This window comes from Meles meles, chromosome 12, assembly GCF_922984935.1.
Source record: "Meles meles chromosome 12, mMelMel3.1 paternal haplotype, whole genome shotgun sequence".
NCBI classification, from domain to species: domain Eukaryota; kingdom Metazoa; phylum Chordata; class Mammalia; order Carnivora; family Mustelidae; genus Meles; species Meles meles.
In genome coordinates, this window is record NC_060077.1 from 72,450,464 (window position 1) to 72,472,690 (window position 22,227).

The 22,227-nt window shown below is 41.4% G+C and overlaps 1 protein-coding gene across 1 annotated transcript; it reads left to right on the forward strand.

Annotated features, from left to right (window-relative positions):
- The first annotated feature begins 6,747 nt into the window (after positions 1-6,747).
- On the forward strand, positions 6,748-19,242 carry ELAC1 (elaC ribonuclease Z 1). The gene is made up of 4 exons (XM_046025105.1): positions 6,748-6,837; positions 10,495-10,659; positions 16,070-16,537; positions 18,037-19,242. The coding sequence occupies exons 2-4, from the start codon at positions 10,503-10,505 to the stop codon at positions 18,501-18,503; spliced, it is 1,092 nt and encodes a 363-aa protein (XP_045881061.1). The 5' UTR covers positions 6,748-6,837; positions 10,495-10,502; the 3' UTR covers positions 18,504-19,242.
- The last annotated feature ends 2,985 nt before the right edge of the window (positions 19,243-22,227 follow it).

A 22,227-nucleotide genomic window follows, 5' to 3' on the forward strand; every position in this document is an offset into this window, starting at 1 on the left:
TCAGGTCATGATCCCAGAATCCTGGAATCAAGCCCCGTGTCAGGCTCCCTCGTCAGCAGGGAGCCTGCTTTTCCCTCTCCCTTTGCCTGCTGCTCCCCCTGCTTGTGCTCTCTCTGTCAAATAAATAAATAAAATCTTAAAAAAAAAAAAAAAGAAAGAAAAGAAAGGCAAAATAACATAACCCCCAGAACAGTACTTTTAGCATTATCCAGCAAAATTATATATGTATTTATCAGTTGAGTCATCAATCCCACTTGTAGGAATCTATGCCAAAGATATACTTGCAGAAATAAAAAATAACTTGTGCAGAAGGTTATTTGTTACCATACTATGATAGCAAAAGACTGTAAACAACCCAGAGAACTGACGGAATAAACAAACTATGGTATAGTCATTCAGCATGAGACAGCTGTGAAAAGTAAGGAGGAAAAAATTTGTACGCATATACATGTCATGGTAGCTAAGACCATGTGCTGCTTGGAACTTCCTTCCCAAAAATAACCTGCTGCAAGGAATGCACCTTTACTGATGCTTTTCGGCTTTTTGTGTTTTTAAATCACCATCTGAGGATGACTTGCTTTCAGCTTAAAGAACTTCCTTTAATATTTCTTATAAAGCAGGTCTACAAGCAACAGACTCTCTCAGTTTTGCTCGTTTGAGGATGTTTTTATTTCACCTTCATTACTGAAAAATAGCTTTGGTGGAAATAAGATTCTTGGTTGACGGGTTTTTCCTTTGAGCACTTGAAGTATCTTATACCACAGCCTTCTGGACTCCACTGTTTCTTTCTTTGTTAATCATTTCAAGGTTTTATTATTAATTTCAGAAGTAGAATTTAGTGATTCATCAGTTGGAAATAACATCCAGTGCTCATTACATCAAGTGCTCTCCCTAATGCCCGTCAGCCAGTTCTCTCCCCCACCTCCTCTCCAGCAACCTTGTCTGTTTCCCAGAGTTTAGTGTCTCTTATGGTGTGTCTCCCTGTCAATTTTCATCTTATTTTATTTTTCCTTCCCTTCCTCTATGTTCATGTGCTTTGAGTCTTAAATTCCACATGAGTGAAATCATATGGTATTTGTCATTCTCTGTCAGACTTATTTCGCTTAGCATAATACCCTCTAGTTTCATCCACATCTTTGCAAATGGCAAAATTTCATTCTTTTGATGACTAAATAATATTCCACTGCATGTATGTATGTATGTATGTATGTGTGTGTCTGTCTGTGTGTATACACACACACACACACACATATCTATCTCACATCTTTATTCTTCTGTCGATGGACGTCTGGGCTCTTTCTTTTTTAGTTTGGCTATTGTGGACATTGCTGCTATAAACATTTGGGTGCACATGCCCCTTCAGATCACTACATTTGTATCTTTGAAGTAAATACCTAGTAGTGCAATTGCTGGGTCATATGCTAGCTCTATTTTCAACTTTTTGAGGAACCTCCATGCTGTTTTCCAGAGAGGCTGCACCAGCTTGCATTTCCACCAACAGTGTAAGAGGGTTCCCCTTTCTCCACATCCTCACCAACACGTGTTGTTTCCTGACTTGTTAATTTTAGCTATTCTGACTGGTGTGAGGTGGTATTTCATGATGGTCTTGATTTGTATTTCCCTGATGGTTAGTGATATAGAACATTTTTTCATTTGTCTGTTAGCCATTGGTATGTCTTCTTTGGAGAAATGTTTGTTCATGTCTTCTGCCTGTTTCTTGCCTATTTTTTTTTGTTTTTGTTTTTGTTTTTTTTTGTTTCTGGGGGTGTTGAATTTGATAAATTCCTCATAGATTTTGGATATTAGCCCATCTGCAAGTATCTTCTCCCATTCCATAGGTTGCCTTTTGGTTTTGTTGACTGTTTCCTTTGCTGTGCAAAAGCTTTTTATCTTGATAAAGTCTCAATAGTTCATGTTTACCCTTGTTTCCCTTGCCTTTGGAGACATGTCTAGCAAGAAGTTGCTGTGGCTATGGTCAAAGAGGTTGCGCCTGTGTTCTCCTTTAGGATTTGGATAAATTCCTGTCTCTTATTAGGTCCCTCATCTATTTTGAGTTTATTTTTGTGTATGGTGTAAGAAAGTGGTCCAGTTTCATTCTTCTGCATGGCCAATTTTTCCAACACCATTTGTTGAAAAGACTATCTTTTTTTCTATTGGATGTTCTTTCCTGCTTTGTCGAAGATTAGTTGATGATAGAATTGAGGGCCCATTTCTGGGCTCTCTATTCTGTCCCATTGATCTATGTGTCTGTTTTTGATGATTACAGCTTTGTAATAGAGCTTGAAGTCTGGAATCATGATGTCTCCAGCTTTGGTTTTCTTTTTCAACATCACTTTGGCTATTTGGGGTCTTTCTGGCTCCAAACAAATTTTAGAATTGTTTGTTCCAGCTCTGTGAAAAAAGTTGATGGTATTTTGATAGGGATTGCTTTGAATGTGTAAATTGACAATTTAGTATGAATGTCTAATGATTCTACTAAGCTTCCTTTCACCATCATCTCCATTCATTTTAAGAGTGCCCTTAAGCCCGAGGTCTCCACAGTCTATTGTAAGCGAAGCCAACATCTTGGAAGAGAAGGTACATTTGGAAGGTACATTTTCGGTCCACTTCTCCCTCCAGGCAAAATCTCTGAGCCAATGCTGTGGAGCTGGAGACAATGGCATGCTACTGATTTAGTGACACCACCAATTTAGGAGCTGGGTACTTGAGGAGTAGGGTAGAGACTTCAGGTCTTTTTGGCTGGCCTCTCCCCACATGGAACCACCACTTTATGAGCCAGGGCAAGGCAATCAGGGCCCTTGTATTCTCGCTAGGCCATGCCTAAACTAAAGCCTCCATCCCACCTCTTAGCAACACTTGCCTGGAATTTAGCCTCACCAACCAGCAGCTGGGGGCAGCAGGAGAAACACTGCTGTGCCAGCCCTTGTGAGAAGATAGCTCTCTGACTGTTGACTGTGAGCTGGGAAGACAGGGAGACCTGTGTTGTCAGTCGCACCAGCCTAGAGTGGAGGTTTGGTCTCACTGATTAAGAGGGGAAAGGGGGGAAGCAGATCTCAGTTCAAATACTATTATCTCTCACTGTTCCTACCAAATTTTGGTAGAGTTTTTGGAAAAAAAAAAAAGTTTCTTCATTTGCTAAAATTTCCTTAGGACCATTTCCAGGGATTTTAAATGATTGTGGGGTTTGTGGTTTTTGGTTTTTTTTGTTTTTTTTTTTTTTTTTTTAGTGGTGGTGTTTTTGTTTGTTTGTTTGTTTGATCACTTTAACCAGTTTTTCTGGGGATAGGGCCCATAGATCACTTCATGCTGTCATATTTGAAGTTTCTCTAAAACTTTTTTTAATCAAGTGTCATCCATGCAGGGAAGGAAGTAATACTTTCCTGAATATAATCTTGACTTTGGAACCCATGTAAGTAATTTACATAACTTAAACAAAATTTTAAAAGAAATACCTAAAAATGGAAAATAAATAAAAGAACTTAACTGTATATCAGGTTGGTGGCACAACAGCAGGGAAAAAAAATAATTCTTTTAGTAACCTAAAAATAGTTTTCTGACTGTACATACCTAGTGTGATATATCCAGTGGTTTACTGGAGCTACTTTACTGGAGCTAAATCAAATTACATTAATGTTATTAGGAACCAAGATTTTTTATATAAGTGACATCAGTATACAATTAAAGAAAAGTAAAAACTCTATAATCTTACACTTGAGTTGAAAAAATCAGCATGAATTTGTGATTTACTTCACTTTAAAATAAAAAAATTACATATATATATATACACACACACATATACACATATATATATATATATATATATGGGCTCTGTCTGCTAAAAAGGCTTAGAACAAGCCTCTAGATGTAATTCCCATGTGATAGGAAATACAGGAGATAGGGAACATGTTAAATGATACCCTGAAGATGCAATCAGCCCAGTCCAGAATTTGGGAAATTCTAGAGGACAAGGGACCCCATTTCTTCCACAAATAAATTACAAGAGAAAAGCAGAGGGAAAAGAAACTATTAAAGTTCAAAGAGGGGGACCTGGGAGGTTCCACTGGTTAAGCATCTGATTCGTGGTTTCAGCTCAGGTCATGATCTCAGGGTCCTGAGACTGATCTGCATGTGGGCTCTGCGCTCAGCTCAGTCTGCTTGAGATTCTCCCCACCCCTTTCCTCCCCCTCTGCTCCTGCCCCCTCTTGGGCTCTCTCTCTCTCTCTTGCTCAAATAAATTAAAAAAAATTTTTTTTTTTAGTTCAAAAGAAACTTTAGAGACTTATACTATATGCAGTGTAAACCCTTTTTGAATACTGATTCAAACAAACCACCTACATGTGAGACTCTTTGAGAATAATTAGGGAAATCTGAACACTGAACAGTTACTAGATGATATAAGGAATTGGGTGTTTTAACAAATCGTCAGGTGAGATGATAACATCATAGTTAAGATTTTTAAAAGAGATTTTTGATGTTTTTATTGTATATTTTTATTTTTTGATTTGAACAAATGAGCCTCAAAAGTTATGAGATGGGATCAGGAAAATTTAAACAACGAATAAATATTTGATGTTAAGGAATTATTGTCTTTTTATGATAATATTATGATTGTATTTTTAAAAAAATACTTACCTTGGGGCACCAGGGTGGCTCAGTCAGTGAAGAGTCTGACTTCAGCTCAGGTCATGATCTCAGGCTCCTGGGATCCAACCCTTTTGTCTCCCCACTCAACAGGGTGTCTTCTTCTCCTGTTCCCTCTCCCTCTGCTCTCTTCCCACTCATGCTCTCTCCGTCTCTCTCTCAAATAAATAACTAATATTTTTAAAGCAAAGAACAAAAAACAAAAAACTTATCTTGAGGTGACTGGGTGGCTCAGTAGGTTGGGCGATGACTCTTAATCTCAACTCAGGCCTTGATCTCAGGACCACAAATTCAAGTCCCACATTGGGCTCCACACTGGGCATGGAGGCTACTTAAATAAAAACAAATAAATAAAAAATACTTATCATTTATATTTATATACTAAACTGCCCACCATCATTATGTAGTGTTGAGACTTTACCAGAAAAAGGAGTCTTAAATGCTTATAGAAGTATTTATGGATAAAATGATATCATGTCAGGAATTTGCTTTAAAACAATCCATGTTTTTGTTGCCTTTGAAGGGGAAGGGTTTGGTTACAGGTGAAACAAGATGAACCAGATGTTATTAATTAATGAAGGTGAGTGATTGTTACGCATAAAGGTGCATTAGACATTTTCTCAACTTTCATGTATGCTTAAAATTTCTCATATAATGGGAAGTTTTAAAAATAAACAAAAAGTTCTATCTATGATTCTCTAAAGATAGAACAATCCTGAGGAGAGGAGTTGTAGGAAGCCTAGATGGGTAGGCAGAAAACTCTGGAGCCGAGGAGTCTGTGGCGAGTACTGCTGTGGGCAACCCCTATCCTAGCTCAGTTGTGACCAGGACCTAGCTGTGGAATGATGTGTGTCTTCCTGGGCACTTTTGAGCTAAGCAAGTGTCAGGATAAATAAAGTCCCAGTTCTGGTGTTTAATACTGGCTAAGTGAGACCCCATGTGACCAAATCCAACTACTGTTCCATTTTGGCAACACCAATCCAAGTCTCAACCATCCTACCAGACCCAGCTCAAGCCTCACCTTTTCTTAACTAACTGCATATCCACTCATTTCCCTTTGTCTATATTCTTACCACTCATTTTGTCTTCTCATTTGTTCCCTCACATTGTTGGTGGCTTCCCAATGCATACTTTTCCAGCCTCAGTGTATACTCCTAAAACCAGGGACTATGACATACTTAAAAAACTTTTGGCCTCAAAAACAACACGATCCACAAAGCTAGAGCTCAATTAATACTTGAATGAACGCTTTGAAGAGGCCAAAATGTAGAATATGTAATGGTCTATTGGGCAAAGCAGAGGGGGTGGGGCAACATGGCTCTTGATTCCTCTCTCCGGGGGTTTCAAAGACTCCATAGGCACAGCACCTCTAGTCCTGCTATGAAGCTGCCGGCTGCTTTGACCACCTCAAGTATGTCAAGCAAAAATCAGTGCCACTTGACACTGCATAGGAGCTTGAAATAGCTTTTTTTTTTTAAGTTGGAATTTAAACCGAGTTTTTTGTCCTAGTGATAATCACCACGTGCAATTTCAGCACAGAACAGGCCCGGGCTTTTCACTCGAGCGTCCAGCAGGCTATGCTGTGCCCAAAGAGAACACACCTGCAGTGCTTGCAGCGAATCCCTAAGTAAAGTGGAACAGAAGGGAGGCTCGGGGTCTACAGTAATGCTGCCATGAACTCTGATTCGAAGGCACATTGCTCTTTCTTAGGCATCGCGGGCTTAAACGTTTAGATTTAGTGATTAAAAGACAGAAAGACTCATCCCAGCGAAAGAATAGAAATTATACAAACCTATGAGGGAACAAAGTATTGGGAACAAGACTGCGAGGAGCACGCTGGAAAATATTACACGGAAAACAAAAGTAATAGAATAGCAAACGTTTCCCCTTTGGGGGCTCTGGTCCTCACAGGTGACCACTACCACCTTACCCAGGGAATTGTGCGGACGAGTGAAGGCGGACGGGTGAGGGTGCAGTGGGCACCAAGAGGGTACCCGCAATCAGCGCCGAGCCCAACCGCACTGGCCGGCCAGGCCGGGCACCACCGAGCGCGGACCTCCGCCTCGTCCTAGAGCGGCCACACGCGGACACAGCCCGCGGCGCACTTCCGCCCGCGCCCGCGCCGCCCGGTGGACGGCTGGGCCTTGCCGCGGGCCTGCGCCTCCCTTGGCTCCTGCCGCGGGCCTCGGGGAGTGGGTGAGTGGGAGAGGGCGCGCAGGAGAGGGGCGGGCCAGGGTCTAAGCTGCCGCCGGCCCCGCATCCGCCTAGTGGGTCGATGCGCGCGGGCAGGCACGCTTCCTCCGGACTCCCGGGCCGGGTCCGGCGTGGACGACCCAGGCCCGGGGAGCGCCGGGGAGCGAGGACGCGCCTTGTCTACCCCCGACCCCGAGGCGGGAGCCCCCAGTCGCCCCGCGCCCCGGCCGCCGCTCACCCCTCCATCGCGAGACTGACATTGACTTGGGGGAGAGCCTGGGTTCGGAGGTGGTGGGAGACCTAGCCTCTGGCCTGGACTCGGCCTTGGCCTCTCCCATTTGTCTCTCCCCGGCCCAAGGTTCTTTCATTTCTAAAATGGAGGAAGGCAGTATCCGCCCTCCCGGTACCACAGGGTGATTGCAGGGTTGGCGCTGCCTCTATGGAAACTGGTTCTCAGTTTGGCAACCTTTAGAGTCATTTGGGATGCCTTCCAGGTACTGAGTCCCCAGAATCACCAGGTGATTGTGATATGCAGCGGGGACGAGAAGCACTGGCCCGAGGAGTGTCAGGTGACAGTACTGTGGACGTGTGCTCTGTTCTCGGCCGGCTGGAATGTGCACTTGATCCAGGGTGGATCGTAGCCATGAGAGCAAGCGGCTGCTTTTATGTTCAAGAAGACGGGCCGAGTCTGGTCTGGTTGCTTTTAATTCCTGGTGCCTCGAATGGTGCATGTCACAAAACATGGACCATTGATTAAGCAAATTAACTTCTGATTCCTTCCCGACCTGGTGGAAGAGTTTTAATTATTTGGCTCATTTTTAAACTTTTTTTTTTTTTTAAGATTTTATTTATTTATTTGACAGAGAGAGATCACAAGTAGACAGAGAGGCAGGCAGAGAGAGAGAGGGAAGCAGGCTCCCTGCTGAGCAGAGAGCCCGATGCGGGACTCGATCCCAGGACCCTGAGACCATGACCTGAGCCGAAGGCAGTGGCTTAACCCACTGAGCCACCCAGGCGCCCCATTTTTAAACTTTTTATTATGGAAACTTTCAAACATAGGAAAATAAGATCAGTCTTGTTTCATGTAACCCTCACCTCACTGGATTATTTGAAAGCAGATCTGAGTGTACCGTTTTATTCGCGAAACACTTGCTTATGTTTATAAAACAGAATAACTCCTTTTTTAAAACAAAGCCATTCTCGATTTAATAAGCATATCATGTTATCATTTATCCAGTCAGCGTTTACGTTTCCCCAATTGTCTCTTTTTCTCCCAATTCTCTTTTTATGCCAGTTTTCTCTTTTTAAGTTTGTCCAAATCCAGGTCTAGGCAAGCTACACATGCCAAATTTGGTTGCCCTCCTTTCAATTTCATTTAATCTTATGGCTCCCCCCCCCTTGTATTATACTTGTTAAAAAAACCTATTCATTGTTCTGTGACGTTTCCTACATGCCAGTTTTTGCTTCTTCCATCCCTGTCGTGTCCTTTAATAAACTGGTGTTTAGATTACAGTTTTTTTCAGATTCGGGTTCTACTTTTTGGCAAGAAAACCTCATCGGGTTATTGTGTCCTTCATACTGCAGCACACCAGGAGTTAGATAAGATCTTGTTTCTCTTTGTGGTGTTAATATTGGTCACTGGACCTTTTCTGTACAGATTGCACCGCAGGGTAACTAAATAATTTACCCAGGATTTACAGAAGGATGCCCCTAATAACTTCAGAAGAATGAGAGAATATGACCTTTTGGCAGCCTCTAATGAAGTAGTGAATCCTGGCAACGAACGAACGTTAGTGGCTGTTAACATCAGAAAGAGAGAGTCAGCCAGAGAGCATGAACTTCCTAATGGAAGTACCAAATACCACTTAATCAGGTGTTCTTGGATAATTGCTGGGAGATATAGACCAAACAGGATTGCCCATGAATTGATAATTGTTGAAGCTAGGTGATGGTTATATGGTGATGCATTGCACTAATCTCTCTACTTTTGTGTTTGAAATTTTTCATAATAAAAAAATTTTTTTAAGATTAGCTGCTTGACTAGTGAATTTAGGTCAGCCTCATCTATTCTTTGTAGTTCTCCATTAGCCTTTCACTAAGTGATTCTCAAAACCTGACTGCACATTGGAATCACAGGGGAAGAATTTTTTTTTTTTTTTAATACTAAAACACATGTCTTACTTGCAGAATTCCTTTTTAATTGTTCTGGGATGGAGCCCAATTATTGATATGGTTTAAAAGCTCTCCAGGTAATTCTAATACGCTCAAGGGTCCTGTACCAGTGGCCTAGATCCATTATTTGTTAAGGATTGCAAAGTGATTATATTTTATTATTCCTTCTGCATTATTAGCTTTTAAAATGTTTAACTTTCTACATTCTGTTATTCTCACCTCTGTTGCAAACTGCGATCCAACAGGAAAGCCTCTGCAAATTAAATTACCTAATTATCAGAGGCAGGCTTGATCTTGGAAGTGAAAGTGTGGAGTAACACATGGAAGGGACACTAGCAATTACCTAAGACCCATGCATGGGTTGGAGAGAGAGACCGTCTGTATGTGTGAAGTGTGTGTGGGGCGAGGGGGTAGGAGGGCTGATTTTATCTCCAAATGGTACGAAAGATTAGGTGATGTGTAGTTAGAAAAGTATGTTCAGCCTTATGACACGTTTCTTTTAAATAATCAATACTAAATAATAAATATAAAATACACTGAAAATAAAGACATCAAATGCTTCTCATTGCAACCAAAACCAATCCAAAGATTTAAAAGAAAACTTAACCACTCCCTACCATCACCATTTTATTCACCCCTGAGATAACCAGTATTAATGGTATGGTGTATATCCTTCCACACAGACCTTCTCTGTCTTATGTAAATGCAGAGGTTCAGGACATTTTAAAAATGAGATCATGCCATCTATACCTTTTATCATTGTCATCCCTCCAGGACAAGAGTTATAGACCCGACTTAAGTGCTGAACAAATAGTTCTGAATGTACAATAAAATATTCAGTCATTTCCCTATTGAAATATATTCAGATGGCTTCCAAATTTTAGCCACCTTAAAAGTACCACCAGAAACATCACTGTACATAGATCCTTTATTTCTGCAGGGTAGATTCTCAAAAATGGGGTTGTGGGTTAAAACGTGTTGTTTTTAGCAGCATCATTATTTTTGGTAATGTATATTGCCAGCTTACTCTCCCAAAACCCAAAAGCAGTGTATACCTCTACCACTAGTAACACAAGAATACCTTTTCCCCTGGGCTTCACCTATTCATTCTTCCCTCCTCCCCAAACCACTGTCAAGCATTGGTGTTTTTATTATCTCCGTAGTTTTACCTTTTCCAGAATATTAAATAGTTGTGGTTCAACTATAGTTTTTAATTGACTGGATTTGGCAGTTCTTTAACTTGTTTTTGTGTGTGTATGAGCAGTCATTTAAGGTTTGGCAATTTGTGGTTTTAACCCAGTAAGAGTTACTAGAATCTTATTTGGTGTTTCTTTGGGAAACTATTAGAGAGCAAGAATCCACTCTCTTCTGAATAATTTATAAATAATACTTAAGATAACATAAATAACAGTAAATCTCAAAAGCACATGTTTTTGGTGATTTTGAGCCGTGATATGTAATAATCCCTGGGTGATCTTTTCATTGCAGAGTGGAAGATGTCTATGGATGTGACATTTCTGGGTACGGGTGCAGCATACCCTTCCCCAACCCGGGGTGCCTCTGCTCTGGTCCTTCGGTGTGAGGGCGAGTGCTGGCTCTTTGACTGTGGGGAGGGGACGCAGACACAGCTTATGAAAAGCCAACTTAAAGCAGGTTAGTGTGCTTTCAGCCCTCTCATTAAGACTATTTGTTATTTATTGTCTTGGCTCTCCTTGGGCCTTTTGCTCAGAAATAGCCCCAAGAGTTGCCTTCCCACCTCAGTGCTAGAGCCCTGGCCAGATTTGCAAGGCCCTCAGGCATCCAGCCACATCCACTGAACTTTGTTTATTTAGTTTTTGTTCTTCCTGTAAATGTTGAGAGCAAGGATTTATATAAGCTTGGGGGTGGAGGATGGAGTGGGATACATGCGGCATATTACATGGATACTCCAGAAGCAGAGGAGCAATGTACACACTTACTTCCACCAGGAGGTAGTTGTAAGTATCACAAGAGGGTGTAAAGAGCAGCAGATGCTCAGGAGAGTGAGATGTTCCTTTTCATTTGTGGTTATCAGGGTAGGTATCTCAAAGAAGGTGACCCTTGAGGTATCGGAGGAGGAGGGATTTGCTGGGCTGGGGAGAAGATGAGCATGCCAGCCAGAGGCAGTGGTGTAAGCAGAGGCCCTCCAGAGAACTCCACCAGGCCAGGAATGCAGGGGTACAAAGCCTTGGCTCAGAGCCGGGCCAACCTGGGTTGCAGTCCCAGCTGTGTCTTGGCTTATAGCCTTAGCAGATCAACAGACTTAAGCTTTATTTTCCTCATCTTGAAAATGAAGATAAAAACTCAACTTAGAAGGGATGTTGTAAGAGTTACATATAATAATCCCTTCTCTGTGTACTTGTCTCTCATCAGTAAATCTTAGTTCAAATGCCATCTCCTCAGAGGCTTTCCCTGAACCTCTGGGGTTAAGTTATTCCTTGTTCATCCCAGGTATTCTACTTCTTTGTGCTATTTTTATTGATTTCTTAGCATCAGTATCTAAGATTGTTATTTAAACAGTTGTTTCTGTGTTTATTGTGTATTCCCCTGTATGATAGAGTAAGCTCAAAGATTGTGTGTATACCTAGTAGATGTCTGATAAACCACTCTTCACTTGATGCATGAGTAAGGTATTCAGCACTTAGTATGTGCTTCTCACTTACTAGGTCTTGATAAATGATAGTTATTGAAATTATTTCTGTGATTCATTACAGTGTGTGGCATTGATGACTAAATTAAAGTTAGTTCTAACATCTAAGGATCTCTTAGTCTAGTGGTGGAAATTGGTATGTGAATAGACATAGTGTAATGTGATAAAGAGAACAGTGGAACTATTTTCTAAGTACTGTGGGAGCACAAAGGAGGGGGGCATCAGCTGTGTGTTCAGAGAAAGCATCCCAGAAATTGTAATAGTAGAGCTAGGATCTAACTGATGATTAGAAGTTTTCTCTGGTGAGAAAAGTAGGGATGCACATTGTACACGCACACACACGCACACACACAAATATACCTATACCATTAACATATCTACATCTATAAAAAAATTTACCTGTAAGAGTGGAGGCTGTAATCTTTCACATTTTAGACAGTAGGGATTGAGGGGGTAGGGTGATGAAAACAGAAACAAGAAACTGTTAAGTGTGGGTGCCAGAGGTTTGGGTGTGGGGATAATCTTTTTATTTAATACCTGTACCACTTATCAGTGCTGCATATCAGATTACAAATTTAGTGTCTTACTTGCATTTATTATCCATAGTTTCTGTGGGTGAGGGAGTTTGGGCCTGGGTTGGCTGGGTTCTCTGCTTCAGGTTCTCACTGGGTTGCAGTCCATGTTTGGCCAGGTCTGAGATCTCACTAGAGGCTCAACTGGGGGAGAATCTGCTTCAGAGCTCACTAGGGTTGTTGGCAGAATCCTTACAGTTGTAGGACCAAGACTGGCACAGCTCCTAGAGGCCTCTGGTTCTTGATCATGTGCGTTTTGCTTCATGGTAGTTTACTGCCAGCCAGGACGAAAGACACTCAAGAGCAAGCCTGCTAGCAGGGTGGAGTCTTCTAATGTAATCACACCATATCCCTGTGCCATATTTGACTGGTTAGAAAAGTCACAGGTCCCACCCACACTGAAGAAGAAGGAATTGTAGAGGGACATGAACATCAAGAGGTAGGGGCTATGGACCACCACTTCACGTCTATTTGCTACAATACCTTTCTCCAATATTTTATATTTTATATATGTTTTATGATTTTTTAAAAATTTTTTAAAGATTTTATTTATTTATCTGACAGAGAGATCGATCACAAGTAGTCAGAGAGACAGGCAGAGAGAGAGGGGGAAGCAGGCTCCCTGCCAAGCAGAGAGCCCGAAGCGTGGCTCGATCCCAGGACCCTGAGATCGTGACCTGAGCCGAAGCCAGAGGCTTAACCCACTGAGCCTACCCAGGCGCCCCTATATATGTCTTAAGTAAACATTTTTGCAAAGCTAAGCCTCACAAAGAATAAATAAAATAAAGCCTAAGGGAACCTTTAGTTTACTAAATTCTTTTTTTTTTTTTAATTTTTTTTTTTTTCTTTTTTACAGAGAGAGAGAGAGAGAGAGATTACAAGTAGGCAGAGCAGCAGCCAGAGAGGGGAGGAAGCAGGCTCCCTGCCAAGCAGAGAGCCCGATACGGGGCTCGATCCCAGGACCCTGAGATCATGACCTGAGCTGAAGGCAGAGGCTTAACCCACTGAGCCACCCAGGCGCCCCAGTTTACTAAATTCTTACTGGCTAAAAAAATTCCTGGCCTCAGAGAAGAGGTAAGATGGTAATCACAGAACATTAACTATGACTCTGTAGCATTCCAAAAGTCCCCATTCTCAAAGTGGAATGGAGTACTCTCAGTTCATCTGGTACTCTCAACACAATATGGACCTACCATCATTTGATCCGTTGAAACCCTTTCAGCTGTAGTCCTCCTGGGGAAATAATATTTTATGAGTTTCATAAGGGATTACTTTTTATTTATCTAAACATACTTCTTTTAAGCTTCCTTGGTCCTCATGTGCAAGCATCTGATCAACAAGTGTGGGTTTGTCATGTCTATTTCTTTCATAATTTTAAAGAGTAAGCTTGGGGTGCCTGGGTGGCTCAGTGGGTTAAAGCCTCTGCCTTCAGCTCAGGTCATGATCCCAGGGTCCTGGGATCAAGCCCTGCATCGGGCTGTCTGCTCCGCAGGGAACCTGCTTCCTCCTCTCTCTCTGCCTGCCTCTCTGCCTAGTTGTGATTTCTCTCTGTCAAGTAAATAAAATATTTAAAAAATAAAATAAAATAAAGAGTAAGCTTAAGCCTTCTTTTTTCTTCCCTTAAAAATGATTATTAAAAGTATTACAAAAATGTAATGAAATGATTATAAAAAGCATACGTGTGGGGCACCTGGCTGGCTCACTCAGAGGCGAATATAAGTCTTGATCTTAGGGTGGTGAGTTTGAGCCCCACGTTAGGTGGAGAGGTTACTTAAATAAATAAATAAAAACTTAAAAAGGAAAGGTATACATGCTCATTGTAAAAATTCAAACAAAGCAGAAACATAAAATAAGAAAAGCCTGAATTCCCCTTATAGGTAAAATTTTTTTTATAGATGTAGATATGTTAATGGTATAGATATATTTGTGTGTGTACAGTTTGCAGAAATGGTATCATACCAGGTGTAACCTGCTTTTTTTTCGACTGAACAATTATATTGCAGGAGTTTTCCTATGACGGTAAATAGAGCCGTGTACTCTCTTAAAGGATGTTTAGTATTCCACTTCTCTGTGGATGACATATACCCCTGTAACTTCCTTGTTCTCAAGTGAAAGGGAATTCATGTACTCTGCTTTCTTCATTTGATAGCATGTCTTAACTTTGATCGTTATGGTTGCCATTCCTTCTCCCTCTGAAATCAAGTTTCTTGAAAAATGAAATGTTTGTCTTCCCTGAAACTGTGATAACTGTGGGAAGAAATTTTTGACTTAATTTGTCTCACTGACTTTGCGCTCACAGATTGTTTTGGTGTTCAGTGTTGCCTTTGTTGTGCGCTAGATAGGGAGAGGGCCCAGAACATTGGACTCTGCAGTTGTAAGGTCAGCATGAGGTCATGACTCAGTAACCATCATAGTTCTGTCTGCAGAGGACTCAGGTCACACTTACGGGTGCTTCAGCAGCCTGGACAGCAGGAAGGGGGGAATGAAAGGATTACAAGAAGTCTAAAGACAGTAAAAGCAAGCCCTTAAAAGAGAAAACTAAAGAGAGCATACTGAGGAAACTTCCAGGGTGCATCAGAATACTCTAGATATCAAATCAGCCTCTGCCCAATCTATTGTTCCTGCCCCTGGGGCCTGGGTTTGGTGTACTAACTCTGGAAGGCTTACCTGGAGAACACTTTTGCCTTGATGTTGCTGAACAAATCACTTCGCAAAAAACTATTCCTATTCTTTTATGGTATCAGTGTACTGGTCCTGTTCTCTTATGGTATCAAATGTTTGAAATAGGTTCCACATGAAGCTAGGACTAGAAGCCTCTGTTATACCAAAATTGTGTTAATTGTGATTGTTAATCTTAAAATGCCTTGGTGCATCTCAGAAAAATGCTAATGTGGCATCCTGTACATACCAACTGTAAATTCAGTTTACCATTGGCTAAGTCAAGTTACAACCTAAGCCAGTATGCACTGAAAAAGACATTGTGTTAGCTCACACTGAAGAGAAGGGATGGGCCCACATACCTTTACAAAGCACCATAGGGGATCCGCCCTCTGATCTACATTCTAGCGTCTTTTGCCCACCTCCCCTCTGGGTTCTTCACCCCTATCCTCTCCCACCTCCTTCTTCCTCCCTCCTGCCTCATCATCTTCCTTTTTCTCCTCCCTCTTCAGACTCAGACAGGCAGGCTTTTTCTTGGTTAGTTAATCTCTCGTCCAGTGTGGCAAGTCCTTAAATGGTAGTTTGGGGTTCAAGCGTTGGTCAGGTTGGAGCCAGGGGAGCATTTGTTTTGCTGGAAATATGTATTTGTTATTCTCAGAGGAAGCAGTAGAGGGCATTGTAACTGTCAGATGCTTTTGACATTTGAGGCCTGTCTAGTTTAAGTGAACTATTTTAGTGCACTTTCTTATTTTTCTCTATTACTTCCTTTTCTTTCCTTTTCTCTTCTCTTCTCTCCTCTCCCCTCCCCTCCCCTCCTCTCGGTTCTTTTCCTTTCCTTTTCTTTTCTTTTCATTCAACCTGCCTGCCTGCCTGCCTGCCTTCTTCCCTTTCCTTTCTTTCAGCAAGAAGATAATGTAGGAAAAACTCTTAAAACTGCAGTACTATGTAATTTGAAGATGTTTCATTAAAAAAGTTATATCTTATTAAAACCATACAGGCTGTCTTTCTTGCTTCTAGAATCATGTAGCAAAATATAAAGAAATAAGTTTATGGTGATAAATAGAACTCCAAATTCATTTTGCTGCTTTCGGTGTTTTAAGTAACATTGCATGGGTTTTTACTTCTGGAAAAATTCCAAATTTTATTTCTCTGCCTCAATCAAAAGGGAGAATTACCAAGATCTTCATCACACATCTTCATGGAGACCATTTCTTTGGCCTTCCTGGCCTCCTTTGCACAATCAGCTTGCAGAGTGGCTCTGTGGTCACCAAACAGCCTATTGAAATCTATGGCCCTGCTGGACTTCGAGACTTTATCTGGAGAACCATGGAACTCTCTCACACAGAGTTGGTCTTCCCCTACGTGGTCCACGAGCTGGTGCCTACAGCAGATCAGTGTCCTCCAGAAGAACTAAAAGAATTTATGCACGTGAATAAAACAGACAGCCATCCCAAAGAGGGACAAGGAAGAACTATCCTTTTAGACTCAGAAGAAAACTCATACCTTTTGGTTGATGACGAACAGTTTGTTGTAAAAGCATTTCGCCTCTTTCACCGAATTCCCTCCTTTGGGTTTTCAGTTGTGGAGAAGAAACGCCCAGGTAAACTCAATGCACAGAAACTAAAAGACCTTGGTAAGTGATTTTTGTTTTGTTTTGTTTCGTTTCCCCTCCTCATCATCGATTAAGCTGTTGTTCGCTGAAGCTGCTGGAAGTGTCATCATAACCTTCGTTTTCTGTCTCCCAGGCCTAAAACTGACATTTTCTCCACTTATGTCTTTTGCCCAAAGTTTGTTTATTAAGGGAAATATGTGGGGCCCAAAGATGCTATTCAGACCAAAACCCACGTATATATGTGAATCCTTTTCTCTTCAGCTCCCTGGATCCACATTTTGGTCTGTCTTACCTTCCGCTAGCTATCTTGGTTGGCAAGGTGGTGGTAGTTGTCTTAGGTCTAGGCTTTTATGTTTTCATGTCTTCCTTCTGAAGTATGTTTTCGGTGACCTCTTTGGCCCGAGAATTTTTACTGTAGTTGGTAGCCGTGCAACTGCAACCAGCTACTTTTAGGGTTTTCCTTCTTTGTCAACCTTGCCTACTCATTCAACCTTGATGAAGTTAATCTGATGTTCAGAACACTGCGCCTCAGCTGTTTCACACGCCTGGCTTCCTCATAGGCGGGAGCTAGCGCACAGAGACAGACTCGGGCCCCCTCTGAGGCTTTGTACCTCCTCCAGGCCAGGCTGTCTTGCATGAGGGGGTCTTCACTCCTCTCAAAGCAGCGTCCAGGTTCCTTCTACCCACAGCATCACTGCCTTCCTTTTCATGGCCACAGCAGAGCCCCTAAAAACAATGATGGTGTCTTTTGTATATTTGTCTCTTTATACAATCTCTTCCTTCTTCCCCAACTAAAACAAAATACTAAATAATGAAGAGAAGTGACTTATGCCAAAGGTATTTTTTCTTATCTAAAAACCTGTGGAAATACTATTATATTGGGAAACTTTAAACAGGGTGCATGCTGCAATTAATGAACACTTTCTGTTTGTTTGTTAGGTGTTGCTCAAAGTGATGGTCACATGTTGTTCTAGATGACTATAAGATAATTAATAGAAGAGGAACTGCCTCTGTCCACAAAGAAGATTGATTATGTATGATTGTCAGAAATGTTCCTTGATCTTGTGATCCAAATGATCCTCTCAAACCATTTTTTTTAGTAAGTTAGTCAGTTTGTAGGTACTTTGTCATTATGTAAATGGACTCATTAAATTTACTCAAACATGAGCTTGTTCAATAAAGCAGTCTCAGAAACTGTTACTCCATTCACAGCAGGGAATCAAAGCTGGTAGCGTGATTGTAAGAAGGTCTGAGTCTCAGTGGGACTTAAAAGCTCAAAGCTCATCTGACACGTGTGCTTGGGAGATGTTTTAAGTACTAGGGCATCACTAATATCAACAGCCAACACCGAACTTTTAAAAATGTATAAGTATTCCAGCTTTCCACGAGTAGTAAAATATTTATAACAATTATGAAAAGAATTGGATGCCTTTTCCATTTGCTATGCTGTTAAAACAGACTCTCTCAACAAGTCATAAATTCCATTCCCATGATGTGATGTTATCTCCCTCCATCATTAGGTGTGCCGCCAGGTCCTGCCTATGGGAAGCTGAAAAATGGAATTTCTGTTGTTCTGGAAAATGGAGTTACAATTTCCCCCCAAGATGTCTTAAAAAAGCCTATTGTTGGAAGAAAAATCTGCATTTTGGGTGACTGTTCTGGGGTTGTGGGTGATGGAGGAGTGAAGCTGTGCTTTGAGGCAGACCTGTTGATCCACGAAGCAACCCTAGATGACACGCAGATGGACAAAGCGAAGGAGCACGGCCACAGCACACCACAGATGGCAGCCACGTTTGCAAAGTTGTGCCAAGCAAAGAGGCTAGTTCTGACTCACTTCAGTCAGAGGTACAAACCAGTTGCCTTGGCCAGAGAAGGAGAAACAGATGGGATTGTAGAACTCAAAAAGCAAGCCGAATCAGTGTTAGATCTCCAAGAAGTGACTCTAGCCGAAGACTTTATGGTGATTGGCATTCCAATCAAGAAATGAACCCGGTATTCCAGAACGCATCCTTACATGTCTGTGAATATGTTACTGAACCAGCAGTCAAGTTGGTTGTTGTGGTGGTGGTGGTGTTTGTGGTTGGTGTTTTGGTCTAAGATTATTTGGGTTCTAATAATCCTAAAAAGGATAGAGCTGCATTGCTGAACTGACTTAGCAGCGAGAGAGAGCAAGCTTTTTGATAATAAATCATTTTAAAAAGAAAGAAAAAACCAGCACCTTTCTTAAAGACCAAATTTGACAAAATGATAGACTATTCAGGTATACTTTTTGTTTTGTGGTTGCTGCCTCAGATATAAGCCAATACCCCCATGCAGTTCTGGGCTTGCTTCTGCCCAGTTTTATTGGTGTTGTTGGCATAGTACAGAGAGCTCAGCCCTCTTGGCTAAAAATGGTGTTTTAGCAGTTTGTTGAATCTGTCCATGTTATTAACAGAATAGAGAAGAATGTAATGAGACATTATACATCCAGGATTAAAGCTAGCATATTAAATCACAATTTGTTTGCTGAAATACTGAATGCAGGGTCAAGGTAGGTGTTTATCAATTCAATTAATGTTTTTTTTGGAACTTTCTGGTTCATTCTAAACCTGTGGGTTTCAGCAGGGGCTGATACCATTCCCCTAGAAATTATGGGGGTGTTTCTTGTCAAAATGATGGAGTGGGGGCTGGAGAAGAGTATCATTAAAATTTAGTCAAAAGGGGCCAGGGGTGCTAGATCCTACAATGGTGGGGTCAGTCTTTTTTTTTAAAGATTTTTTTTTTTTTTTTTTATTTATTTGACAGAGAGAGAGATCACAAGGAGGCAGAGGCAGGCAGAGAGAGAGGAGGAAGCAGGCTCCCCGCGGAGCAGAGAGCCCGATGCGGGGCTCGATCCCAGGACCCTGAGATCACGACCCGAGCCGAAGGCAGCGGCTTAATCCACTGAGCCACCCAGGCGCCCCTGGTGGGGTCAGTCTTGTACAATGAAAAATGATCTCACCCCAAGATGTAAATTGCAGGCCTATTGAAATACACAGCAAGTTAAAAATTATACTCCCAGTGTGAACATGCTTTATCAACATTAATGACATGAATTGAATTGTTTAAGTCAAATTCTTGAAACAAACATTAGAGAACTAGCTAAGGAGATGTCGGGGTTGTAATACCATGTCAGATATTTGACAGAAATGAGCCATGAACTATAACTTAGGAATCTGGAGGTAAAGAAATGGTATCTTTTAAGTTGAGGTTTAATTTACGTGTCCCTATCAATAATTCTTTGAGCTCATTTTTAATAACCTAGCTTTTCCTTCTGAGCTGCTTTCCACCTCCCTTCTGTCTGCCGTGGGATATCTCTGACTCATTTGACCCACAGTATTTCTCAAAATGGAAAGCTAGTCTCAAGCACAGATTCATTCAAAAGGATTTCCTTATCACAGTTTGGGAAACGCTTTATGTTGTGTGTCCCTCTGAAGGCGTTCTCGTGGCCGTCAGTATCATAAAAACAGTACTGCTTGAATGATCACAAACCTGTCTTTGGTGCCAGAAAGACATGATTTCAGAGTCCCGTTCTGTACCTTGTGGTCTGGTGCAGATTACTTAGTGTTCGTGAGCTTTAGCTTGCTCGTTTCTAAAATGGGAAAACTAGTAAGACCGACTGTGTAGGATCGCCGTGAAGATTGGGACAGTGCATAAAAGGAACATCACACATTGCTTACGGGTGCTGAGAAGTCCTGCAGTAGAGGGGCCTGTCAACTGTTTTGAACCCCTTTCTCAGTGCTGTTCCACCACATACTATCTGTTAACCTTTCAGGAACCTTGAGAGTTTTATAATAGACATATTTAGAAATTCTCTCATGGTATATACTGTTAAATTCTTTTGGGTTCTGGGGCTTCCCTCATAAAAACTTTTGACTCCTGGGTGGTTCTAGAGTCTCTAGAGTAGTGATAATCAAGATGGGTCTAGTTACTCCAGATCTCAGTCATTCTGAAGCAGTTTCCAGAATGGTCTGATTCTACCCTACTCTAGGCTCTTGGGCCACCAAAGTTTGACTAGCTTAAAATGTATCTTGGTTTCTGAACTCAATTAAAACAAGTATTTATTAGACTCCTAATGTGTGCCCAAGCCTGTACATCCGGGAATGGCTAGCTGGTAGTCCTACTGTATGGAGCTCTTGAGGATAAAGACTGTATCTTAGTCACCTCTGCATTCTTGGAATTACCAACTCATAATAAGCAGTCAAAAATGTTTATTGAATGAAATGAGGCCTGATACATGACTGCATAAACTTTAGGACCTAAAGTTTAGGACTTGTGCGTAGCCCATTTCATTACTGCATTTGTCCAAAAAATTGTGACCACCTGTTTGGTGGTGCTCTGTTCAGCTGAGTACCAGCTAAGTGCCAGTGCCAGGTGTTACTGTGTTGGGACTACATAAGTGAATATAAGACAAAAATTTGAGGCTCACTCTCTAGGTGGTAGATACAGATAGTAAAAAACAGAAGTAAATATACAGGTCCTTCAACTAGTCTAATTTGTAGCCTGGCACTCACTTTTGCTATTCTTGAACATTCTTTGGTAGCTGACTTGAGCTGTGCCCTTAGAATCAGGCCCTACTACTATATGGGCTAAGCCCTCAGAGACCATGGGAATGTGGGAGCAAATTGATAACAGTGAGTCGATCAAGCATAGCCTATAGATCCATGGTGAGAATTGCTGCTTGGGCTGTCTTCTGGCCTAGAATTTTTTTCTTAAGGGTAGGCCACATCCCAAGAATTTGTGGAGCTAGAATTGTGAATGAAGCTTATATTGGACTTCCCAGAGCCTGTAATCTGCTCATGGTTGTATGACTCTAAGAGGGAATTAGAGAATGTATTGTGCGCCAAACTTACTTGATCACCGAATCCTCTTTCGCCAAGGAACATCTTGGAACACGGAGAAATATTATTGCCTAATAACTTCTCAAAATGGTTATATTTACATTTTTTACCTATACAGTTATTGAGGTAATGAATCCCATATCTCTGCTTAGTGTGTTCCTTATCATAAACTGGCTCTTCAGTTGTCAGGGATCTAGAAGTACCTGCTTACTTTAGATTTCCAGTTCTCAGAAGGTGTTTAGACTTGCCCAAGTAGACCCCAGATCTGCTCTGTTTTTCTAATACTCACGCTTCATTAATACACTTCTAATGAGCTTTTATTTATAAAAAGCAGCATATGCTTGGTAGATAATCTTTTTTAAGGATTCCAGAAAGAAGATGATTACTCATCATTCCACCACCCTGAGGACAACTACTTGCTCACGTGGTGTTCAGATGAAGGTGTGAGTCAGTATCAGTCAAGGTAGTACGTAGGCAGACAAGGTAGTACGTGGGTGGACAAGGGTGTGTAGGTAGGCAAAACTACTTGGGCTGTGATTCCAAAACCTCTAATTCAGTTGGTCCGGGGTGAAAACCAAGGATCTGCATTTTTAGCAAACCCTCTGTCTGGGTGGTTCTGAGATAATATGGGTAGCAAACCACACTGGGAGAAAAAACTGTCTTTTTCTATGCACTAAAAAAAAAAAATTGAGTGTGCATAGATATTTTATATATATTTAAATATACTATGTTTATGTATGTGTGTATGCTTTTACATGTAGGTTGACCTCAACCGTTTTTCTCATTTAACATTATCAGCCTCTTCCACGATGTTAATTGTTCTTTGAAAGCATGAATTTAATGATTTTATAG

What these genes read in the sequence shown, in the direction of transcription:
- ELAC1 (XM_046025105.1), top strand. Translation starts at nt 10,503, where the DNA reads ATGTCTATGGATGTGACATTTCTGGGTACGGGTGCAGCATACCCTTCC. An exon ending in GAAAAGCCAACTTAAAGCAG is followed by an intron (nt 10,660 to 16,069) that starts GTTAGTGTGCTT and finishes CTCAATCAAAAG; the next exon opens with GGAGAATTACCAAGATCTTC. An exon ending in ACAGAAACTAAAAGACCTTG is followed by an intron (nt 16,538 to 18,036) that starts GTAAGTGATTTT and finishes CTCCATCATTAG; the next exon opens with GTGTGCCGCCAGGTCCTGCC.